We start from the raw sequence: 19,620 nt of genomic DNA on the forward strand, positions 1-19,620 counted from the left end.
GTTTTGATCGGATCAATCGTCACGTTTCGACCATGGGGGTTTTGGTCTTTTCTAAATTGATCTAATCTTTGATACTTGTGTGTATAAGCATCTCATTTTTAATAAATTTAATTATTAAATTTATTACGAAAAATATTACCTCAGGCAAATTTATTTATAAATTCAGATTCTGATTTGAGCGTGAGATTCTCAAATTGGATCACGCAAATTGAATCGCTCCGCCTCGGTAATGTGCTCGATCTAATACACGACGATACGGTCAACAGTTCATCAAACAATTCACTGACCTGATAGAGAACGAACCATCGTTGTTGCCACTTGGTGGAGTCAGCTGTCCGCTTGTACAAATACCCTGCCAGCGAATGATCGTAATGTGCTTTCTCTGAGAGCATGACCAGCTGGGAGTCGTTTACCCTCACTGTAACACATCATGGGCACGCAGCTTTTGTGAATGAAGCGATAAAAGCGGTGCGTATATAGCTATTCAGATTTTAACGTGTGTGAAGTACGCAATGCCGCTCGAAATGTCATCGCGCGAATTTTCCCCGAACATATTTGCAAAATAAAAATTGTGTGATGTACAGAGAACAATTCATTCGCAAAAGAAAAAAAAACAATCAGCAAATTTTCATGAAAATGTCAGGCGTTCTATTAAAAATATTGCGGCGCATAATTAAATCGTCTACATTATCTCGATTAATTTCGTTCTTTGTAATGAGTTCGCGTTTTGAATTCGCTCATCTCTGAGTTTTTATGCTTTGCACCGCGACTTTTCTGAGAATTAATTATAATAACGCGAATAGAGTGATCTCCACCTGTGTGTATACCTGTAAATCAGCGTGGCGTGTGCAAACGCCAAATTACATCCGAATTGCAAAGTCACATACCGGATATATACATTTCGCATGGCACAACAATGCGCGCTGCATCACAATCGCGCATCGAATTATCTCGCCATGCGACCGTTCCAATAATACGGGGCTCAAAGTGCCGGCGAATCTTGTTTGCCGCATCGCATCAATCGTAAATATTAATAATCTACCGAGAGCAAGCTGCGATGATAAACAACGATAGTCTCACCGTTCGTACGACGAATCAATACCCGACGCGATACTTGTTGCAAAGTCGGTCTCCGTGATTAAAAACGCGTCATTTGAGCAACGAACTAATGAAATTCCGCGCGAAGGCAAACAATTCGCGGATAAAACAAAATTGCGATCGATCGCGACCGAATTGGAAGTTTAATCGGACACTTGGACGGTCGTCGGGAATGGGTCGTCCACGTTCGTCGCGCGTGCTTACCAGCGCTACTTCCGAATAGATTTCAATCTCCGACACGGCGACACGATTTCCAGAGTTCAGTTTCCGCGTGTGAATGTGACTTTGATTTAACTGCAGCTTCGCGAGCGTGACGCGAGACGCGAATCGTCGAGCGCGCGACAGTTATATAGGTTGTATAGCGATCGTTCGTCGCGTAACTGTCACGATCGTGTGTTTAACTTTAGCGCAAAGATACGCGACGTTTGAGAAACTTTGTTCTTCCGTTCGAGGAAATCGAGCCCGAAGTTTCACCCTCCGGCGAGAACGAGGAAACTCGCGTAATCCGTACCTGCCCGTGCACGCAGGCATGCACGGGCTCGCATGTATGTACTGTACTATACATACGTGCGCCGTGTGGAAAAACAGAGGGGGAAGGTGAGAGCGCGAATCGAGAGATTCGCGGTGTTCCATTATTATTTGTATTTATATCCTCGCGCGGAGATGGAAAATTTAATCTCGATATGGCGAGGAAAATTTCCCGGCAAACAATGGATTTATAAAGCAGGCACTATCGCAGATGAGAGAGAGAGAGAGAGAGAGAGAGAGAGAGAGAGAGAGAGAGAAGGCAAACTTTCCAACGCAAACATTGTAGTACCGAGAACGGGGAGCACGAAAACCTTTGATGTTTGCGCTGTTATATTTAATATATAAATCAGCAATATATATAAAATACACTATTTGTTTGCCAAAACAAAAGTACCATTGGAAAGTCTATGCTAGCAATTTTATACATAGTTACATACTAGATAGTACGTCGTGATTAAATGCACTTCGCAGTTGTCAATTAAATAAATGATGATTAATGCCTGTCGCATCTCTCCTGGAAACAGCTAAATAAATTCCTAGAATGCGAATTTACGAAATGCATTCATTTGTCACATTTCAATTTCATTAAACAGCAATGCATATTCGAATATATTAAACGTTATGCAATAAGCTTGTATTTATCATACGACCTTGTTAATCTCAAATTCGGTTATATTAAACAATTGTTTTAATCTTAGACACAATAAAAAAATAAGAAACGAGATGAACTCACCAGTTTTTTGCATCTTGGGGCTGAGCATGATTGCAAGTCGTTACCAGGGAGGGTTGTTTCCTCACATTTAATCTTCACAGCGGTGATTGATTGTCCAAATTACCTTGTTTGTGTTCGAAATAAGAAAATAATGCCTCGATGTTAAAGCGTCGAGAAACGTATCTCGATCTCGCTTTCGGTGACGTCGTAGATTCATCAGAAGCCGTGCCGCTGCATCTGCACAAACGCGGAGAGAAGAATCCGCTCGATAAATCGCGCGCAACACGAGAGCGCGGATCCGTATATCAATAAAATTGTTAGTTCACAATCCGCGCGGCGGTGTTACCACCGTGTCCGATTTACTAGAGGGTAAATATTGTTGACAGATACCATTAATATCTATTAATATGTTTATCGTTACGGAAACATATATTGACGTCCAATTTAACACTGATGTGTTCCCCGTGTAACGAAGTATTATCGAGTTTCATCACAGGGACCCGCCCGCGCCAATAACGTTAATTTGTATGAATCAGATGGATGATGGATCATTAATTCGTAACGGATAAATATTGTTATCGAGCCGATTCGACGTATAACCGAAATTATACGTGTATCCCTGAATAAACATCGGAATAACTAACTCGCGCACTGGCATCCCGCGCGATATAACTATGCGCTGAAGCACAATAATTTTATGGCGACTGAATCGGAACTGTATAAAGTAAAACTTAATTTTCCGTACACGCCGCGGTGGCGTTAATTAAAAATCCTAATATCACATTACAAATCGCTTCCGATCTCTTAACTCGTTTATTATATAATACGTCGGGATCATTTGTTCCGCGTCATTCTTATCCTCGTAAAAACGAGCGAGCGCGCGTGAACCGCCACTACAAGCAGGAAATTGAAACGACGGCATACGTAAGGACCCGAGGAAATAAGATCTTGCTGCTGTTTACGATTAAATTCGATATTCTCGAGTACTTAATAGCTTTAACGTTAATGCGATTCCAATGATAGCCGTTACGATTACTTCCGATTCCCGCTGATTGCGAGTGCAACTTTGACGCTTTTTTATACATGAATCACATTAATCCTTTTTCCGAGATATCGAGCTGCCGAAGCGCATTAATGTTCTACAATCCGGTTATATTGAATAGAAGAAAAATATTATTTTATTCTTAGGCAAGAGATGTTATATGCGTTCTAATGAAAAGTTTTATATAGGATACGAAAGTAAGAGTATTACAAACTGTATTCTCGGAAAACTGAAGATGGCAACAAAATCTTTTCTAGTATTTCTGGATTCGCCTTTCATGTGATATATGAGCTACCGCTGTCAGAGAACGGCAAGGAAGCAAATCCTTCGTCTTTTTAAAAATAAAATTATCTTTTCTTACACAAATTGGCTTCTCTCGGCTTTTTATGTAACACTATTAAACTAGGGTTCATCAAAAATGCATATTTTCTCTCCGTAAGAGATATTTTACATTTTATTCTGATATATTTTGATATAAAATGTGATATATTCCGTAAAAAGCATTCATTTTCTAATGACCTTACTTTGTATGTAGAATGAGGAGAAGAATCGATCGACGCAAAAACAGACGTAACGGCATTCGAAGGAAAAAAAAACAATTGCACATTGCGGATGCATTATATTTATGTGCAAAGAATAGAATCATAAATCGATCAAAGGTCAAAGTGAATCTTTTATTCAATATTTTATATTTTATATTAGAATATAATATAAAAGAAATCTTTATTATTTGTTGTAGAATTGTATAAAAAGAATTGATCTATATATATATATAAAATATTTGTACTTCAAAAACAAAAAGTTAATAATGGTAGTCCATATACATGAATGGCCCCGGCAAACCTTAAAATATTAAAGTTGATTATGCCATCTTTAATAATTCACAAGGAAATAGCTTGTAACTGTAATTTCATAGTCTGTATATATGTATATAATGACTGTATTATCCCTATATAATAATTTTGTGCGCAACAACTCCATAATCGATGGAAATTAATCGATATTGTACGGTTTATCTTACGGTTTATAAATACTGCCGCATTTACGCCGACAAAATGATGAAAGTAGGAGGAGATTCGCATGTAGTCTGTTTACAAGTGAAAATATGCTGAGTTATACGATAGCTTTTTATTTAAAGCTCGTAAGCCGCGTAGCTCTAGGAGTTTTCCGATAAATACACTCAGCCATACGGATCCATTTTTTTTTATAACACTCGCCAGATATATACCCATTTTAAAAATACCCCTGCGCATTTTCCAATCTCATAATCAATTGCTCCATTTATTAATTTCTAATATTCGTAATAGAAATTTTAAATTATCGTATGTTTACATTCGTTTTCTCGAATCGTTATCCTTAATCTCGGAGCCAGTGAGAGAAGAGAGGAAGGATATAATTCGGATCCCCGTATAATTTAAATCCGCTTTCCCCCCTCCTCCACTGTTTGCATTTATGTTAATGAGCTGTGATAGCAGCTCTTTCCATCGATATCTAAATAAAGATCGTCACTTCTACCAAGAGAGGCTATAAAAGACCGAGGACGCGCACGAAACTCGAAAAGACTACTTAGAAGTATTAAATAAAACAAAAAAAAATTGACACAATAGGCAGATTTGGGTGAATCTGCGAAAGGTGAATTTTTGAAAGGCGGAAGAGCTTATGCGGAAGCGTTCTTTCAAAATCCTCCCCCTTGGCGGAGAAGAACACGAAATGAGGAAGGGAAGAAAAGAAGGATCAGAAGATAAAAGAAAAATTCAAAGTGCGTGTCCTCTTTCACAGTACCTGCACGTATTTCGTCGCACGCGCCGTACCGCCACTCTCCCCGGTTCGCCCTCTTTTTCGCCAGCCGCACCGAGTCCTCCACCGAGAGAGGATCCCGCCTCGCCACCTGTTCGTGCGTGCTCTCAAGACCGCATGCCGTGTAATCACCACTCCCGTTCCCTTTCCTCCTTTCCTTCGTACGTCTCTCTGAAGAATTGCCGAGATACGGTTCCTCTGTCCCCCTCGCTCTCTTCCCTTCTCTCTTTTTTTTCTTTGTTTTTTTGCGGCCGCGAGATCACACCGGAAGAGATCCGTCGGTGCGTGCAGCCACCCGGTTTTTCTCGCTCCGGTCCTTGACAACAACGGGTTGACGACGGGGGTTCCCGGACGCCGATTTTTTATTTCCGGTACGACCAAGGCGGCGATGTAGACACGTGCGATATAGACGCTGGCGGAGACGACGTCCCGTGATGACGGCCGGCGGCGACGGCACCTGACGCTCCTCTTCTCATGGTCGGGAAGCCCGGCGACCTGCGACGTGCTACGGTGTTGGGGGTTGCGACGTGCCTGACGCGCGAGGGCGACCGACCGACCGACAAGCTCCGTCCCCCGCCTATATATCGCGGACACGCGCGCGTCCACCGCCCCGTGAAAGGATCCCGGAGGCTGCGCCGGATGGGCCCGCCAGTGCGCAAGCTCGTATGCCTCGTAAACTCACCCTTTTGCCCGTAGGCACCTCACCTTCTCGCCCTTTTGCGAGCAAGAGAGAGATAGAGAGATAGAAGGGGGCGAAAGAGGGAGGGAGAGAGAGAGAGAGAGAGAGAGAGAGAGGGAACTATCTATGCCTGCTCGCCTGACTGCCTGCCGCCTAGCTCTTGCCAAGAGGCCACCTTGGATCCAACATCGAAAACACCCCCCGTTAGCTATGCAATTCAGGTCGGACCAAGTTGGGTTATATATTAGCGTTAACAGCAAAAAGTGCTTATTTTAGTCCCGAAGAAGAGCCTTGATGGATAAGCGCAACAAGTACATAGTCGAAACACCTTGAAGTGCCATAAATGAATAAAATAGGGTGTAAAAAATGCACCACGTAAGCAAAATGTAATACAAAATGTAATGCATGTTACGTTAGCGTGCGTGTATATATTCTACCATCCATTAGAGCTCTATTCTGTTATGCCCTATAATTCCTTTAATTTATGCATGCACACTCTTTCCCGCTTTCAAAGAGACATTCTTGGGTAAAATAAAATATTACGGTCTTGCTTTTATTAACAAAGACTTTTGTCTTTACAATTTGTTCACGATTCGTCCGTTAAATACGAGAGGACACTTTAGTATTGAAATTAATGAAGCGCGGGTGTTGCGAACGCGTGTACAACCAAAGATATTACAAAAGGAACTTACGAGGGTGCGTGCCTCACTCCTGGAAATTAATAATGTGTCGCTCAGTGACAAGAGTTACGTTAGTGACTCAACCTAATTCGCCGAAGTCCACGGCGTAATCTTTACATATTTTATGCATGTATTATATATTTATGTCGCTGAATAAGCACTTATAATGTTTCTTTTGAAAAAAAAGTATCTCTTCGAAGAAGGGAGTTTTCTTATTAGAAGAATTTTAACTGAAGCTATTAAAAAGTAGAGTGTGCATAGCTTTCTGTCTCCCGAGAGAAGTATCAATTAAAAATATTTTAAGATTATTTAAAATTAAATATTAAGTAGAATTTTGTCCTCGAAGCAAGTTTTGCATCTTTCAACCTGGATTTCTGAGAATGCTTTAATTCTTAATTGCGTGTAATTAATAGTTACAGTCTCTAGACTCTATTAAAAAAAGATTTACCTCACTTTGAAATCGCGTTCTTAGAAATCGAGCTTCAAAGCTGCAAATCTTGTTTCGAGAACTATACTGTATACTTAAGAAGAACAGAAAAATTAAAATAATGTTAATTTGATGTCATATTAAAAAAATAACGTAAATTTGGTCAATACAGAAGGTCAATGTTTTACCAGTTATTATACATTTTATATCATAAAATTACTTTATTATGTACCATGACATTTTAAACATTTTCTAAATGTTTTTCATAACATTGTCAAGTTGATCACTAGTTATTTTAATACAAATTGTTAAAAGAATAATTCGTTCTTTCAAGTTATTTCCTGAAATAAATTTCTCCGAATATACACATTATCCTTTAAAACCCCCATGAGAAAATCCTCCCGCGATTATCTTACATATTTTTATATACAGAATAATGAGAAAAATCGATTCATGCTAAAAAAATATATATGTATTTCCATTTTTAAGAAAAATGTAATTGTATCTTGCAAATGTATTGGTGTATTATTTAACTTAAAAATACATAATCACAAAAAAATGATAGATTTTAAACAGTAATTTTCCTCTGTTTTTTGTTCTATTTTGATTTAAAAAAGGAGTTATAACCCAGTTCAGTTATTAAAATCGTTCTGCATACATAATCTATCTTTGCTTATAGTCGGTATAAGAGAAAGGCGCCAATCCGTGCGGCAAACGTAATTCGGTGCTGCGCCAAACGTAGGCGTTACGCGGAAAAGGAAATAATCGCGGGTGCACGAGGACACAGTGGCGCAATGACAATAATGAGCAAACTCAGTCGCGTATTGTTTCCCGCGAAATGGAATTATAGATACGTTCCTTTGGTTATAATCGGATTTACTATTGTCGGGGCGCCAATCGGAATATCGTAAAGCGCAACTGGCGGCGCAGGGTGCACCGGGCGCGCTTCGTGCATCAGGAGTGATGCGGTAAACCCCACGCTGAAACAGACGCAATTTACAGCCCTCTGGCCCTTCTGCGAAACTCCGTTGTCCGCATACGTTTCACCACGCGCGCGTTGTATTACGTTCGTATATAGAGAGATATTCTTTCCTCGACTCTCCAAGTTTCTCTCAGGTTCAAAGGAACAGTTTTCTGTCAGTTTCTGTATATGTTTGAAGGTAACTAGGATATTGCGGCGTATTACACATATACACATGCTGTCGTACGCACAGATTCCCATTACGGAAGCTTAAAGGCACGTAGCGGAGTTCTTTCGCTTTACGTTCCCCCCGGGATGTAACTTTTCATAAGGTACAGAGAGATTTCTTTAAGTATACACGTCTCTTGTAAGCAGCGTTTCTACTTCATATGTTATTGGCAATTTATAAAAATTTCCGCAGAAAAGTCACTTTTCACGTAATTTGTGCATTTATTGCAAAGTTCATTTTAAATACATATTTTTTTTACAAATAAAATAACACGGGTACAACTTCGATTAAACAAAGAATAACAGCGTATAAGTGAAAAGAACGTCAAAAAAGTTGTATGCATACCAAGAAAATAGAGCTAGTAACAAATAATATTCTAATATTTGTATAAAATATATATTGTTAATCTCTTAATGCGCGCGTGATTGTTAAATACGGCAATACGTAAAGGTAACAATATCTTGCCTCTTCCGCTTTTCCGTCTCTCTTTTTTTTCGCGCTGAAAATCTCTCCGTTACAAAATACCGCTATATTAATACGAATATCAGCGAGCGTTGCTCAATTTGTGATGTATGCTACACCGATAGATGAATTTCTCTCTCTGCCAGTCAAGCTGCAACGTATTATCGCGTGTCTACGTATTTTAGCGTAGCAGTAGCAACATAAGCGTGATTAAATTATTGCGTACTTACAGTTCTGTCTGTTCTAGATTCAGCCGATCCCGCATTTCCAGAACGCTTCTTCTCATCCTCGAGGGAACTGAATGATCGTCGTTATTGCGAGAAGATATGATCAAAGCGCTCGTCTCAAAATTAACTATTAGTAAACGTACGTAAAGTACAAATTACCTGTGTTCCCGTTTAAGCTTTAAATCGCGCGAGTATAATTCCGTTATCATCTTCTCATTATTTTCAGCATCGAGAATTTTGGAGTGAAACTTCTCTTCACTCGTTTTCCCGCTTAAAGACGATCTATTCTCCCTCGTGTACTGCTTACGCAAAGTGAATTTGTTGTAAAACCTATGCTCCTGGGTATTATCCCGACAGCTGTAGTGATCCTTCCTGGTTTCGATATGTGCGGTATTCGAATCGGCGGTATTCTCGGCCGTGTGGGAGCTCAAAATATTGATTCGATTATGCAGCTCCGACAGCTCCTTCAAGTTCAGCGACTAGAAAGAATAACCGCGTAACGAACCGACGCAAAAAAAAAGTTATTTATTAATCGATTCCTTCGCGATTACCTGCAGCCAACTGTCCGCGTCGAACGAGCTCTTCTCGATTTTCATAATGTCCTCGAATCTCGCTTGCAATCTTTCGACGTTTTCATTATGCCTTTTACGAAAAGCGTTCAAGCTGCTGTCGTACTTTTTCTTCAGTAACGTCAATTTGTTCTGATACTCCTCCGTTTGGCACTGTCAGGTGGAAGAAAAAGTATTTTTAAAACATGACGCTGTGAACGAGAAAGAAAACTTGCGTGCGTACTTTAACTTTAGTTTGCAGATCGTCTTTTTCCTGCAACAAATAGGTAATGCATTCCTGAAGGCTCTTTATTTCGCTATCTCTTAGTTTTACGTCGTCCATCAGGTTCTTAATTTCTCGCAGTTTTTCTTCATATTGGCCTTCGAGGAATTTTAACTTGCGCGCGGCGTTCTCAAAATTATAATCTACTTCTTGAGCGGCAGGATCTAATATATCCTCATCTTGCTGACAAGACTGAAGGAAAATTGCAAGCATTAGTGCAGTTGTATTTGATACCGAGACGTTAATAGTCATTTTAACGAAACATTTTGATGAAAAAAATTTAATAAGCTCTATAATTTAATGAGCAATGAAATTTAATAAGCTTTTTGAAATTTCTACTATATATCTTAATTTAATATAAGCTTTTTGAAATTTATACTACGTATATACTCAGGCCTGTCCTCTTATATTGTTTTTAATAAGCTCGTTTACGTGTACCTTATTAGCATATAATTTTTTCTGTCGCTTTTCTCTCTCATCTTCCACTTCGGGAGCTTCTTTACTTGGATAACATGTGTTCATTGTCTCTTTATCATATTCCATAATTTCCGTTCGAAGACGCAGAATTGTCTCGTAAATTCTTTTGGGAAGCGTGTACAGCGCATCCTTCAGAGACGACCTCGTGTCCTCGGAAGGATGTAACAATTGATCGTTAGTGCTTTTTACAATCTCTATATCCGCCACCAATGTCTCATTTCCGTGCGACAACGCTCGCAGTCTGCTTTCGACGCTCGCGGTGGAACTCCGGTAACTCGATATTTCGCTCTTCAGATAGTCCACTTGCGCCAACAGCCTCTCCTTATCCACGTCCAAGTCCGACAGACTTGCCCGTAGGACATTTATCGCGGCCGCACTGTCGCTTTCCCTCCTCAATGATAATATCGTGTCGTTACTGCGAGCGAGTTCAACCTCAGCCTCCCTTAACTGATCGCGCAGCGATTGATTCTCGTCTCGCAGCTTCACGACATCGCCGTGCTTCTGCGTTATCATCGCGTCGTATTTAATACTTTCGTGAGTCAGAGCGATCCGGTTCTTCTCGTCCTTACATTCCAGCTCGGCTATGATCTCGGCGTTCCTGGTGACAGTCTCGTTTGCCTGTATAAGCTTATTCGTAAGATCGTTGTTCTTCATCTGCAGATCGATCAATCTGTTGAATCGACGAGTCGACTTTTAAGAATGATGGATTGAATATTAATGGAGATTAAAATAATAACGAAATTACACTAACTTCTTTTTCATGTTCTCGGCATTATTCGCTTCTTCCTTTAAGACGTCGACGGTCCGCTTCAAGTCGTCTATCTGCTGAGTTAACTCGCGCATCTGCCGCCTCTGTGTTCTCAGTTCTTCACTTCGCGCGTCATTCTCCTTCGAAAGTAAGCTCCTCGCATCGATGAGCTCGGCGTTCTCGACTTTCAACGCGTCGCACTCCGCGCGGTAAGAAAAAATATCGCTCTCCAGTGCGGCGAGGTGTTCGTGCAGCCTCTTGATTTTCGAGTCCCTTTTACTTATTATAGCTTCCAACACCTTCTCCTTCTCCAACATCTTTTTCCTCAACTGTTCCTGAATCGCGCAGTCGCCCTCGCCCCTTCGCAACATGTGCTCCGCCACTTTTTGCTTCAATTCCGTAATCTCGAGGTCCTTCTTCTGCAGCTCCTGCTGCTGCCTCGTGAACTCTTTGATAATTTGCACGTGATGATCGCCGGCACCTTAATGCATTTTCATTATGTAATAATTATGTAATACTCGTCACGCGGTCGCTTTAAAGGAATTACACGGGATACTTGAGATAGACGTAATACCTTGAAGCACCGCGGATATTTCATGTATTTTGTCAATGGAACGTTTGATGTGCGTTGCGAGGGCACGATCGATATCTTTATACGAGATTACTTCGTTCAATTCTATCTTTTCCGATTCTTCAGAACACGTTGTGGTAGTGTCAACATCGTCTGATTGAATCTGAACGCTGACTAATTCTTTAGATGAATGACAGTCGCCATTACTCGATGTGTGCGTGGAAACATCTTCTGTAATATTATTAAATTTGACACAATTAAATCTGTATCAGATTATCTATTGATTTAAATTATTTCCCACGCGCGCTGTAGCGTCATTATTTAAATCATTTATACTTATTTAACGCGGAATACAAAATTTGATATAAAATTATTAGCGGGAGAATTCTACATAAATAAATATAAACCAGAAAGAGATATAAAATTAAAAAAGAAAGTTTTCTAACAAATCATACATAATTGAGGCAATGTTTAAACATGCGCGGTATAAAACACTGAAAAAAATCGGTAATATCTGAGATTTAATAAAACTTTTAATAGAAGAGATTGAAGCGCTAATCTTCAGGTAGTTCCCCGTGATATCTTATCAATTCGGGACGTGCATTGTTGTATTGCAACGGAGCAACCTACATCACGAAGAAATAACAAATAAAAGGTAATTCTCCATTTCTTACGAATCACTGATCCGAACTGTAATAACGCGGATTGATTTGACGTGAATACGACGTCGAATTGTTGGAACAACAATTGAGGCAAGACAGCGAAAAAGGTTTCCGGGTTTTCAAAATATACCTGCAGCCGGCTGAATCGATCCGTGTCCGGTATCAAAATCTGTGTTTGTAATTTCGCTGACGGTCTCTTGGCTGTAACATGCCACATAAGCCTTTAAGTTATCTATCTCCCGCAAACGATTACGCCGTTCTAGTTTACACTCCTCCAACTCGGCGATGAACGCTTTTAAAGCGGACAACGCGCTCTGCACGTCTAAGCAAGTGTCGTGCTCGCACTTGGTGTAATCGCAAACGCCCTCGTACGCTATCTTAGTCTCGTCGAAATTATTCAGACTGCTTTTCAGCATGTTAGTCAGATTACCGACCTCCCGCTCCATGCAAACTAGCTGCATTTCGCACTGCGAGATCTTGTCGTTTTTTGCCTGAATCTCATTTCTCAAGTCGGCCACTACATCATTCATCTCTACCTGATCGTGAAAATTATTAGTGGGAGAAATCTACATAAGCAAATAACAGAAAGAGATATAAAATGTAAACAAAAAAGATTTTCCGAGGAAAAAAAGACATACATAATAGTGAGACAAGGTTTAAACGCGCTATTACTATGTGTCTATTATACTTATGCATTTTTCTGCAAGGATAATTTAAGATTTAGGATTACGACATGTAGGCAGGCGGTAACCGAATTCATTAACGTTAATCACTTTTACGACCATCTAATTTCTTTGTTTACTGTTACTTTACAGAAATGAAGAAAGTATTAGATTAAAAAGTTATCTCTACGTCCCTAAAATTTTCTTTCTTATTATTCAAAGCTGTAATTCTCTGTGACGGCATATCTTCGCAATAATCGGTAAATCTGCAATTGCGTAAAATCCCTTTAATTATGTTCACGCCGTTCTACCCTTAATTATAAATTAGAACAATGTAACGTCGCGCACCGACCAATTCCCGAATAATTTATTTCCTATTATTAATTGAATCGACGTTAAAATTAATGGATTGCGATGTGACGCATGTAGCCAAATGACGCACACCTCACGAGTGTCAGACGTAACAGACATTTGCTTTATCAACGTCAATAGTCGTTTTATTTCATCTTCCCTGTCCGCCAGCGCGCAACTTTGCTCGTGATATTGCTTTTGAAGCGTATCACGTTCTCGCCAGACATTTTTCATCTGCTCCAAAGCGATACCGCAGCTCTCCGCCTCCCTCGATAAATGCTCCATCTCCCTCACCTTCCGCTAATTTATCACATATTTATACATGTTAATTCATTAAACCCGAACTCAAGCTTTCGCGAGTTTCGCGAAGCGATTATATACATTTTGGCGCGGCATTTGCTAAATCTCGCTCATACGAACCGTGAGCGACTCATTTTCCATGGAAAGTAATTCTGCCTCCTTAGCTTCCGTCCTAAGTTTCTGGATTTCCTGCGATTGGAAATAACAAACTTGACATTTTCTAGCTAGCTCCGCTTTCAACTGATCCACCAAACACTCGAAAGAAGAAACCTACGGGAGGGACAATAAGGACGGATAAAGACCCCAGTTGAGAAAGAGATATGCAATTCGTATAAAATCTTTCGATACTGTTACTTTTGCACTTAGATCTTCCGTCTCGCAGTCGCGTCTGACGCTCACTATTTTCAACTTTTCTTGCAGGGTCTAAGGACGCGAGAGTCAAATAATTACACAAATTTTTAATTGAAGCAGTCGAGAGTACCTAAGTACCGATTTTTACATTAACGTTACGCCTCAGAATGTTTGAATCCTCGTCCTTCTCTTTTAACAATGTTTTCAAATGCCTGTTGAGTTCCCGCAGCTCTTCCAGCTCGTCTTCTTTCATCTGAAAAGCGAACGTGGATAAAGTTCACCGTGCATAGTTGTATAGAGACTCGTTTTCAATCAAATCGGGCCAGTTTCGTACACCAAGCTCGTTCTTCAGAACGATAATCTCCGAATCCTTTTGGATGATCACTCCCTTATGACTTCTCTCGCAGACCTCGGGATCCGAGTTTATCCCTAACTCGCTTTCGGACGTAGACACGCTTTCGGTAGTCTCGTAATACTGACTGGAGGGCGAATCGACGTTGGACTGCCTGTCGTAAGCGTCGTCGTCCTTACATTCCTCCGTTTGCACACCGATCTCGCGAACGTCTTGCGCCGCTTGGGAAGACGCGTCAACATACTCGATGCAGACGCTCGCTTGCTCGCTGCGCTCTGCAAAATTTATCGCTCTGTTTGCAACGGATTGTTTTAGCGTGCTTTTGAGATTGCTCAAAGAGAATTCTATTGATAAACAAAACTGACCTCGCGCCTTCTGATTTCTGATAAATATTTAAAATAAACGCTCAATAAGTAAAATGACAGCAGTATGTCGACAGATTGATAACAGATTTCAACTGCTTATGTTCTGCCAGCAGAGTCTGTTAACATAATTAGATGGCAGATTGGCAGCAGAAATCGCGCAGGATGGTTACTGCAGGATCTGTTCGATTTCTGCTGACAATTTGCTATCTAATTATGTTAGCAGACTCTGTTATCTATACTTCTGTCGGCATTCAATCAAATCTGTAGTCTTTCTGCTGACAAAATTTGTACTTCGCAGGATCTGCTTTCGACAGACTTGGCTGTCTGGTCGGATACGCTCTTAAAGAATAATTTTGTATCTTGCAGCTTTTACCTCGCGTGGCTTTCACCTCGGTCAGTATATCGCAGGACGTTACGCGCGACACCAGATAAGTATTATTTTCCGATAATGGATGTGTGTTCAGATGATGTCTCGAGACGTGCGTATTAGTTAGTAGCGGACGGCCGTCTCCGACGTATCGAAATCTGTCAGGACGAAAGTATATCGACATATAAGCGTCCAAATGCCGCGAGGATGCAATCCTGTTTGCGTTGAATAATCTAAGTCCCTCCTGAGCGAGCGGTCTCATCATATATTCAATTCTCATTTCTTCCGCCTTATCGGTCCCGCCAGTAGCTCTGTCCTGCAAAATGGAGGATAAGACTATTATCATTGCGACTGAAGTCGGTTTAACGCGCTCGCGGAAGCTCACGAAATCTTTCTCCAGGTGATCCCGTTGCTCCGGGGTGAGATTCAAGGATCTGTATCCCCGCAGTTCTCGCCGCGCGACGCGAAGCTCACGCTGAGCCTGAGTCGTAAGTGCTATCATGTTTTCCATTACCACGTTGAATGGTATCAGTTTCCCAGGCTGCACACAAAGAGAATCGAGATAACCGACATTTTCCCACCGCCAATAACGGTCCAGATTTCAAAATCGCTCGTTGAAAAATTTCTGAATTCGTTTACACAGCTACGTATACAAATGAAATATAAATCCTTTTTCGGAATAAGCAGCGACTCGGAGGCTTAAGGCACACACATCCCTTGAGGGAAAAAATATATTCGCGTGGGAAACGAACCGTGGGTCTGTCATGCTCGTTAAGCTCGCGGAAGTAGCGCGTGCTCTCCAAGACATTCGGGCTCCAAGCACGAATATCCGTACACGAGTTGTACAGCTTCAAGCGACCCTCCGATCTCTTCTGCGGCAGGATGTAATCCCCGTAAGTCAAAGGTACACCGCTGCTTGGTCTACCCGTCAAAAAAATGCGGGGTCCATGCTCGGCGTAAGACATCTCTCCCTGACGCTTTGAGAAACACTCTCACGATCCAATATTTACAAAATTTTACCGGCCGTTCCCTCAACTTTAATAAACGACTGTAAAGCGTCCAATTTTTGCGAACACCATGTCCCACGCCAAGTTGCAGATTTTGTGGTTTGGCGCTCTACCATATTTTATTTACACACCATAGTAACCGCGATAAAGAAGGTGACATCGATACTGGGCGCGATTCCGACGGACACTTTATGCGGGATTCAATGGCTAAATAATGTTGTGGCTTAGAAAATACAATAAAATATCTTTATTTCATAAGCTGCCGTTAAAAAGAATTACAGCGTTTATAATAAGTATTTTCGTCCTTATAATTTATCAACGATCTCTTATCCGTACTAAGGAGTACACAATGCGACGTACCGCGTTAAAAATATATCTAATTTTTCGTCTCACGAATGCTAATTTAGCACTGATATCTCCCCAAGTAACAACTACGGCTCGATAAAGCACTCAGTACAGACGAGTAAGTACTTTTTGCAAACGTATCTAGTCCGTACTCTATTTGGTTAAGTACAAAAGTGATTCCTCGCTTCGAGCAATAAAATACGTACAGATTAAACTTACAATGATCATCTTACATTAATACTAATCCTTTAAATTCATCCTCTCATTCAAGTACACATACATACACACACACACACACTCTTTCTCTCTCTTATCCTTTTCGATTTGCATACCACAAACATCTTTTTCAAAAAGATATTCCTTTTTAGATATTATACATGATCTATGACGCATGGACATTCGGCCTAAGATGAGAGCATCAGAGTTAGAAAGAAATATATAAAGTGTACATCTTAGCGATCGCGGAATTGATGATGCGCATTTAATGCGATTAATAATTTGGCAATGGAACGATATGGCCCGTTAAAAAACAGCGCGCTTATTGCGGAAGTCCAAGTGATAGATTTGCGATATTACGAAAAAAATACACTCAATAGAAAAATATCTAGAATATTATAAATATATATATCTTTGTATATATTTATATATGTACATGTCTTTTCGAATTAAGTAGAAAAAGTGGGCTTGAGCGTATATAAAATGGACTCGTGTAACTACGAAGGCAGTATAGATATCTTAGAAACGTTATCTCGCTCCTCCCTCCTTCCTTCTTTTCAATGATGTAAGTATAATTGGAATGTAATATCGTTTCCTAAACAAATATTAATTCCACTTCGATGAAGGCACGGCAAAGAACAATATTTTACACACGTGAAAATACAATTCGTTATTCCCGACGTTTCCATCGATACTTACCGTTCTAAAAAAGTATTACCCTTCAATCCTTAGTCCGCAATTGGATAACAGATAACATAGATAAAAATGAAATTAAAATTCGAAAACTTCAACAGTCTAAACATGCGGTGGAGTGGACGAAGTAGATACACGAATAGGCGTGTGACTGCTTATAAGGGAACACTTCTTTTCTTTTCTATCATTCTAAAGTAGCTGGAATGATATATCATATAAGGCCACTTTTTTGCTTTTGGAACGTTATTTGTCGGGCAGCAAAATTTATATATCGATATTTTTTTTCGCGATAATACTTATAGTCTAATACACGACGCCCCAGAGCAATGAACAACAGAGTATCGAGATACAAGTATTTCTCTTAACCCTGGAACTCGCGAAGTATCATCTCAAAGAGTATCAGTCACATACAATTCATAATACTATGCAGTCTTTCCTTCTTTCGTAATCATTTTTATCGTTTTCCTATGCTTGTATCTCGATACTTTACAAGTCCATTGCTATTCTAAAGTTTGTAAATATAAGACACGTGCACCCTACAAGTGCAGTACACCCTGATCATAATTTTGGTGATGATGACCATCATCGTCACCAAAATTATGATCAGGGTGTACATGGTGGTGGTGGTAGTGATGGTGCTGAGTAGACGACGCCGAGGCGTCATCTTGCATCGTCATGCCTGTAAGATCGACGATCTCGTCCGCTTCTTCGTCACTACCAGCGCTCTGCGTCGACTGACGACTTCCTGACGACAACTGGCTGTTACGTGAGAATGAGCCACGGTGAGGTGCTGTTAGCGCTGCTCTCTGATTCGCCGGCTTGACAGTTATGATGAGATTGGAGGAATTCGCGATCATCATATCTGTCACCTGTCCCGTGAACGAATAAGCATTAAAAAAGACAGAAAAAAGAAAAAGAGTGAGTATTTTACTGTATGCAGATACTCTATATAGGATAATTTATACAGAATAATTCTTCGTTATTGCAAAGGAAGTCATTTCTTATTTCTTATTATTAAAAATTTTATCTTCTATTAAAAGAATATAATCTGATACAATTAAATACATTGTATGTATTTAATGAAAATATATATTACTGGAATCAAGTAAATAAATGTTATTTTATAATTCTGTTTTCACAACTGTGATTCTCATATCAATATTTGGTAATTTATGTCCACTTCTCCTATTTTAGATTAACTCTAATCACGGTTTCACTTACTTTTTATCCTTTTCTTAGAACTAGAAAATTCTTAGAACTAGAAAAAGATAAAAAGTAAGTTTATCTCAATCAAGATTAAAGTTAATCTACATTGGACATTACAGTGTGACTCGATAAATCATTTTTGTAAAGCTATCACTTACCTGATCAAGCGTTTTGCCTGCAACTTCTATACCGTTCACTTCCAGGACCTCATCATTCACAGCTAGAAGTCCTGTGCTCTCCGCTAAGCCACCCGGTACCAACCTGCTGATAAACACACCTGGAACTTTCTCGATTCCTCCACCAGCAGACGGTGGCAGTATGCGAAAGCTTTCACCATCTTTGATATAAAATCCTAAGGGCTTATCGGACCCGTGTTTCAATAGCCGCACACGTCGGCAGGTCTCTGGCAGTATGTCGACATCAATAATTGCGGATACCTGACAGCAAGTATAAATAAATTATGAATCGGCCGATAAAGACCACGCAATGAAAAACGAGCGACGAAGCACAAACTTACCTGTCTAAAATCATGTGGATTTGAAATAACTATAGATTTTGGCTTTCCTGGTGTGCCACCCAAGATACTGGATATCAAATTTTTCGGCTTTATAGTACCGTATCCATTATCCCACGCCCCGTCGCCTACCGTCACAACAATAAAATTAAAATGTACAAAATATATATTCCGTACAGAGTCAGGAGTACGACACGACGCGAGGAATCTCACCTTTCCTGTGTATGAAAATTCGGAGCAGGCACTTGGCGTTCGCTAGAGCCCTAGCCAGATTGTTATCATTATTGATGGGAAGTGGATCACCGTCTGTATCCGTGTACCAGATTGAAAAGCTAAAGTCCGCCCCCAAGTCGTGCCGTTGCGCCAACAGCTTCCCAAAGTCCTCGTAGCTCATCGGCTTGTTACGATTCATGGAGAATCTGATGATGTCGGCGTCGAACTGCAAAACAATTTAAATAATGCGCAATCCTGTGCGGGGGGAAGGGAAAAAAAAACGGTCGCTCCCCGTGTCGTGTTATATCCACGATCGACGGCGCGACGTGTGACACCCACTTTGCTCTTCACGGCGACGATGCCGTTGTCCACCTTGTCCTGCTTCTTGGACATCCTCGGAGTTGCTTTCACCCAACGACGTACCACTTGCTTCCTCGGCTGACTCAAACTAGCCTACGAGGAGGGCAGGAAGACGTGCATACCGAATCCGCGACGGCGTGCACGGTGCACTTTGGCTGCGATCACGCGGGTGAATTCCTAAGGATTC

The 19,620-nt window shown here is 40.6% G+C and overlaps 4 protein-coding genes across 6 annotated transcripts in view; all 4 read right to left on the reverse strand.

Moving 5' to 3' along the window:
* LOC139818597 (ras-specific guanine nucleotide-releasing factor 2) overlaps nucleotides 1-5,896 on the reverse strand; it is a 60,358-nt gene extending 54,462 nt beyond the window's left edge. For 2 of the 3 annotated variants that reach the window (XM_071787366.1, XM_071787365.1), the window contains exons 1-3: nucleotides 5,163-5,896; nucleotides 2,360-2,575; nucleotides 288-418 (exon numbers count right to left, since the gene is read on the reverse strand). In XM_071787366.1, the coding sequence (XP_071643467.1) occupies nucleotides 288-418; nucleotides 2,360-2,387 (159 nt within the window). In that variant the 5' untranslated portion in view covers nucleotides 2,388-2,575; nucleotides 5,163-5,896. The remainder of the gene's footprint in view (nucleotides 1-287; nucleotides 419-2,359; nucleotides 2,576-5,162) is intronic. The other variant, XM_071787367.1, reaches the window with a different exon arrangement.
* Nucleotides 5,897-8,061: 2,165 nt separating this feature from the next.
* LOC139819174 (uncharacterized) lies at nucleotides 8,062-11,380 on the reverse strand (the record flags this gene model as incomplete). Its single annotated transcript, XM_071788372.1, has 5 exons — nucleotides 8,062-9,321; nucleotides 9,394-9,564; nucleotides 9,635-9,865; nucleotides 10,112-10,840; nucleotides 10,898-11,380. Coding segments are annotated over 5 exons (1,938 nt in total), but the record flags the coding sequence as incomplete, so codon positions are not given.
* Nucleotides 11,381-12,993: 1,613 nt separating this feature from the next.
* Nucleotides 12,994-15,995, reverse strand: LOC139819175 (uncharacterized). The gene is made up of 7 exons (XM_071788373.1): nucleotides 15,632-15,995; nucleotides 14,789-15,420; nucleotides 14,130-14,529; nucleotides 13,944-14,048; nucleotides 13,799-13,867; nucleotides 13,565-13,714; nucleotides 12,994-13,444 (listed from the first exon to the last, which is right to left on the reverse strand). The coding sequence occupies exons 1-7, from the start codon at nucleotides 15,842-15,844 to the stop codon at nucleotides 13,118-13,120; spliced, it is 1,896 nt and encodes a 631-aa protein (XP_071644474.1). The 5' UTR covers nucleotides 15,845-15,995; the 3' UTR covers nucleotides 12,994-13,117.
* A 123-nt stretch (nucleotides 15,996-16,118) lies between these two features.
* Nucleotides 16,119-19,592, reverse strand: Par-6 (partitioning defective protein 6). The gene is made up of 5 exons (XM_071787414.1): nucleotides 19,413-19,592; nucleotides 19,074-19,299; nucleotides 18,864-18,988; nucleotides 18,505-18,783; nucleotides 16,119-18,009 (listed from the first exon to the last, which is right to left on the reverse strand). The coding sequence occupies exons 1-5, from the start codon at nucleotides 19,464-19,466 to the stop codon at nucleotides 17,677-17,679; spliced, it is 1,017 nt and encodes a 338-aa protein (XP_071643515.1). The 5' UTR covers nucleotides 19,467-19,592; the 3' UTR covers nucleotides 16,119-17,676.
* Nucleotides 19,593-19,620: the final 28 nt, after the last annotated feature.

This window comes from Temnothorax longispinosus, chromosome 9 (assembly GCF_030848805.1).
Source record: "Temnothorax longispinosus isolate EJ_2023e chromosome 9, Tlon_JGU_v1, whole genome shotgun sequence".
NCBI classification, from domain to species: domain Eukaryota; kingdom Metazoa; phylum Arthropoda; class Insecta; order Hymenoptera; family Formicidae; genus Temnothorax; species Temnothorax longispinosus.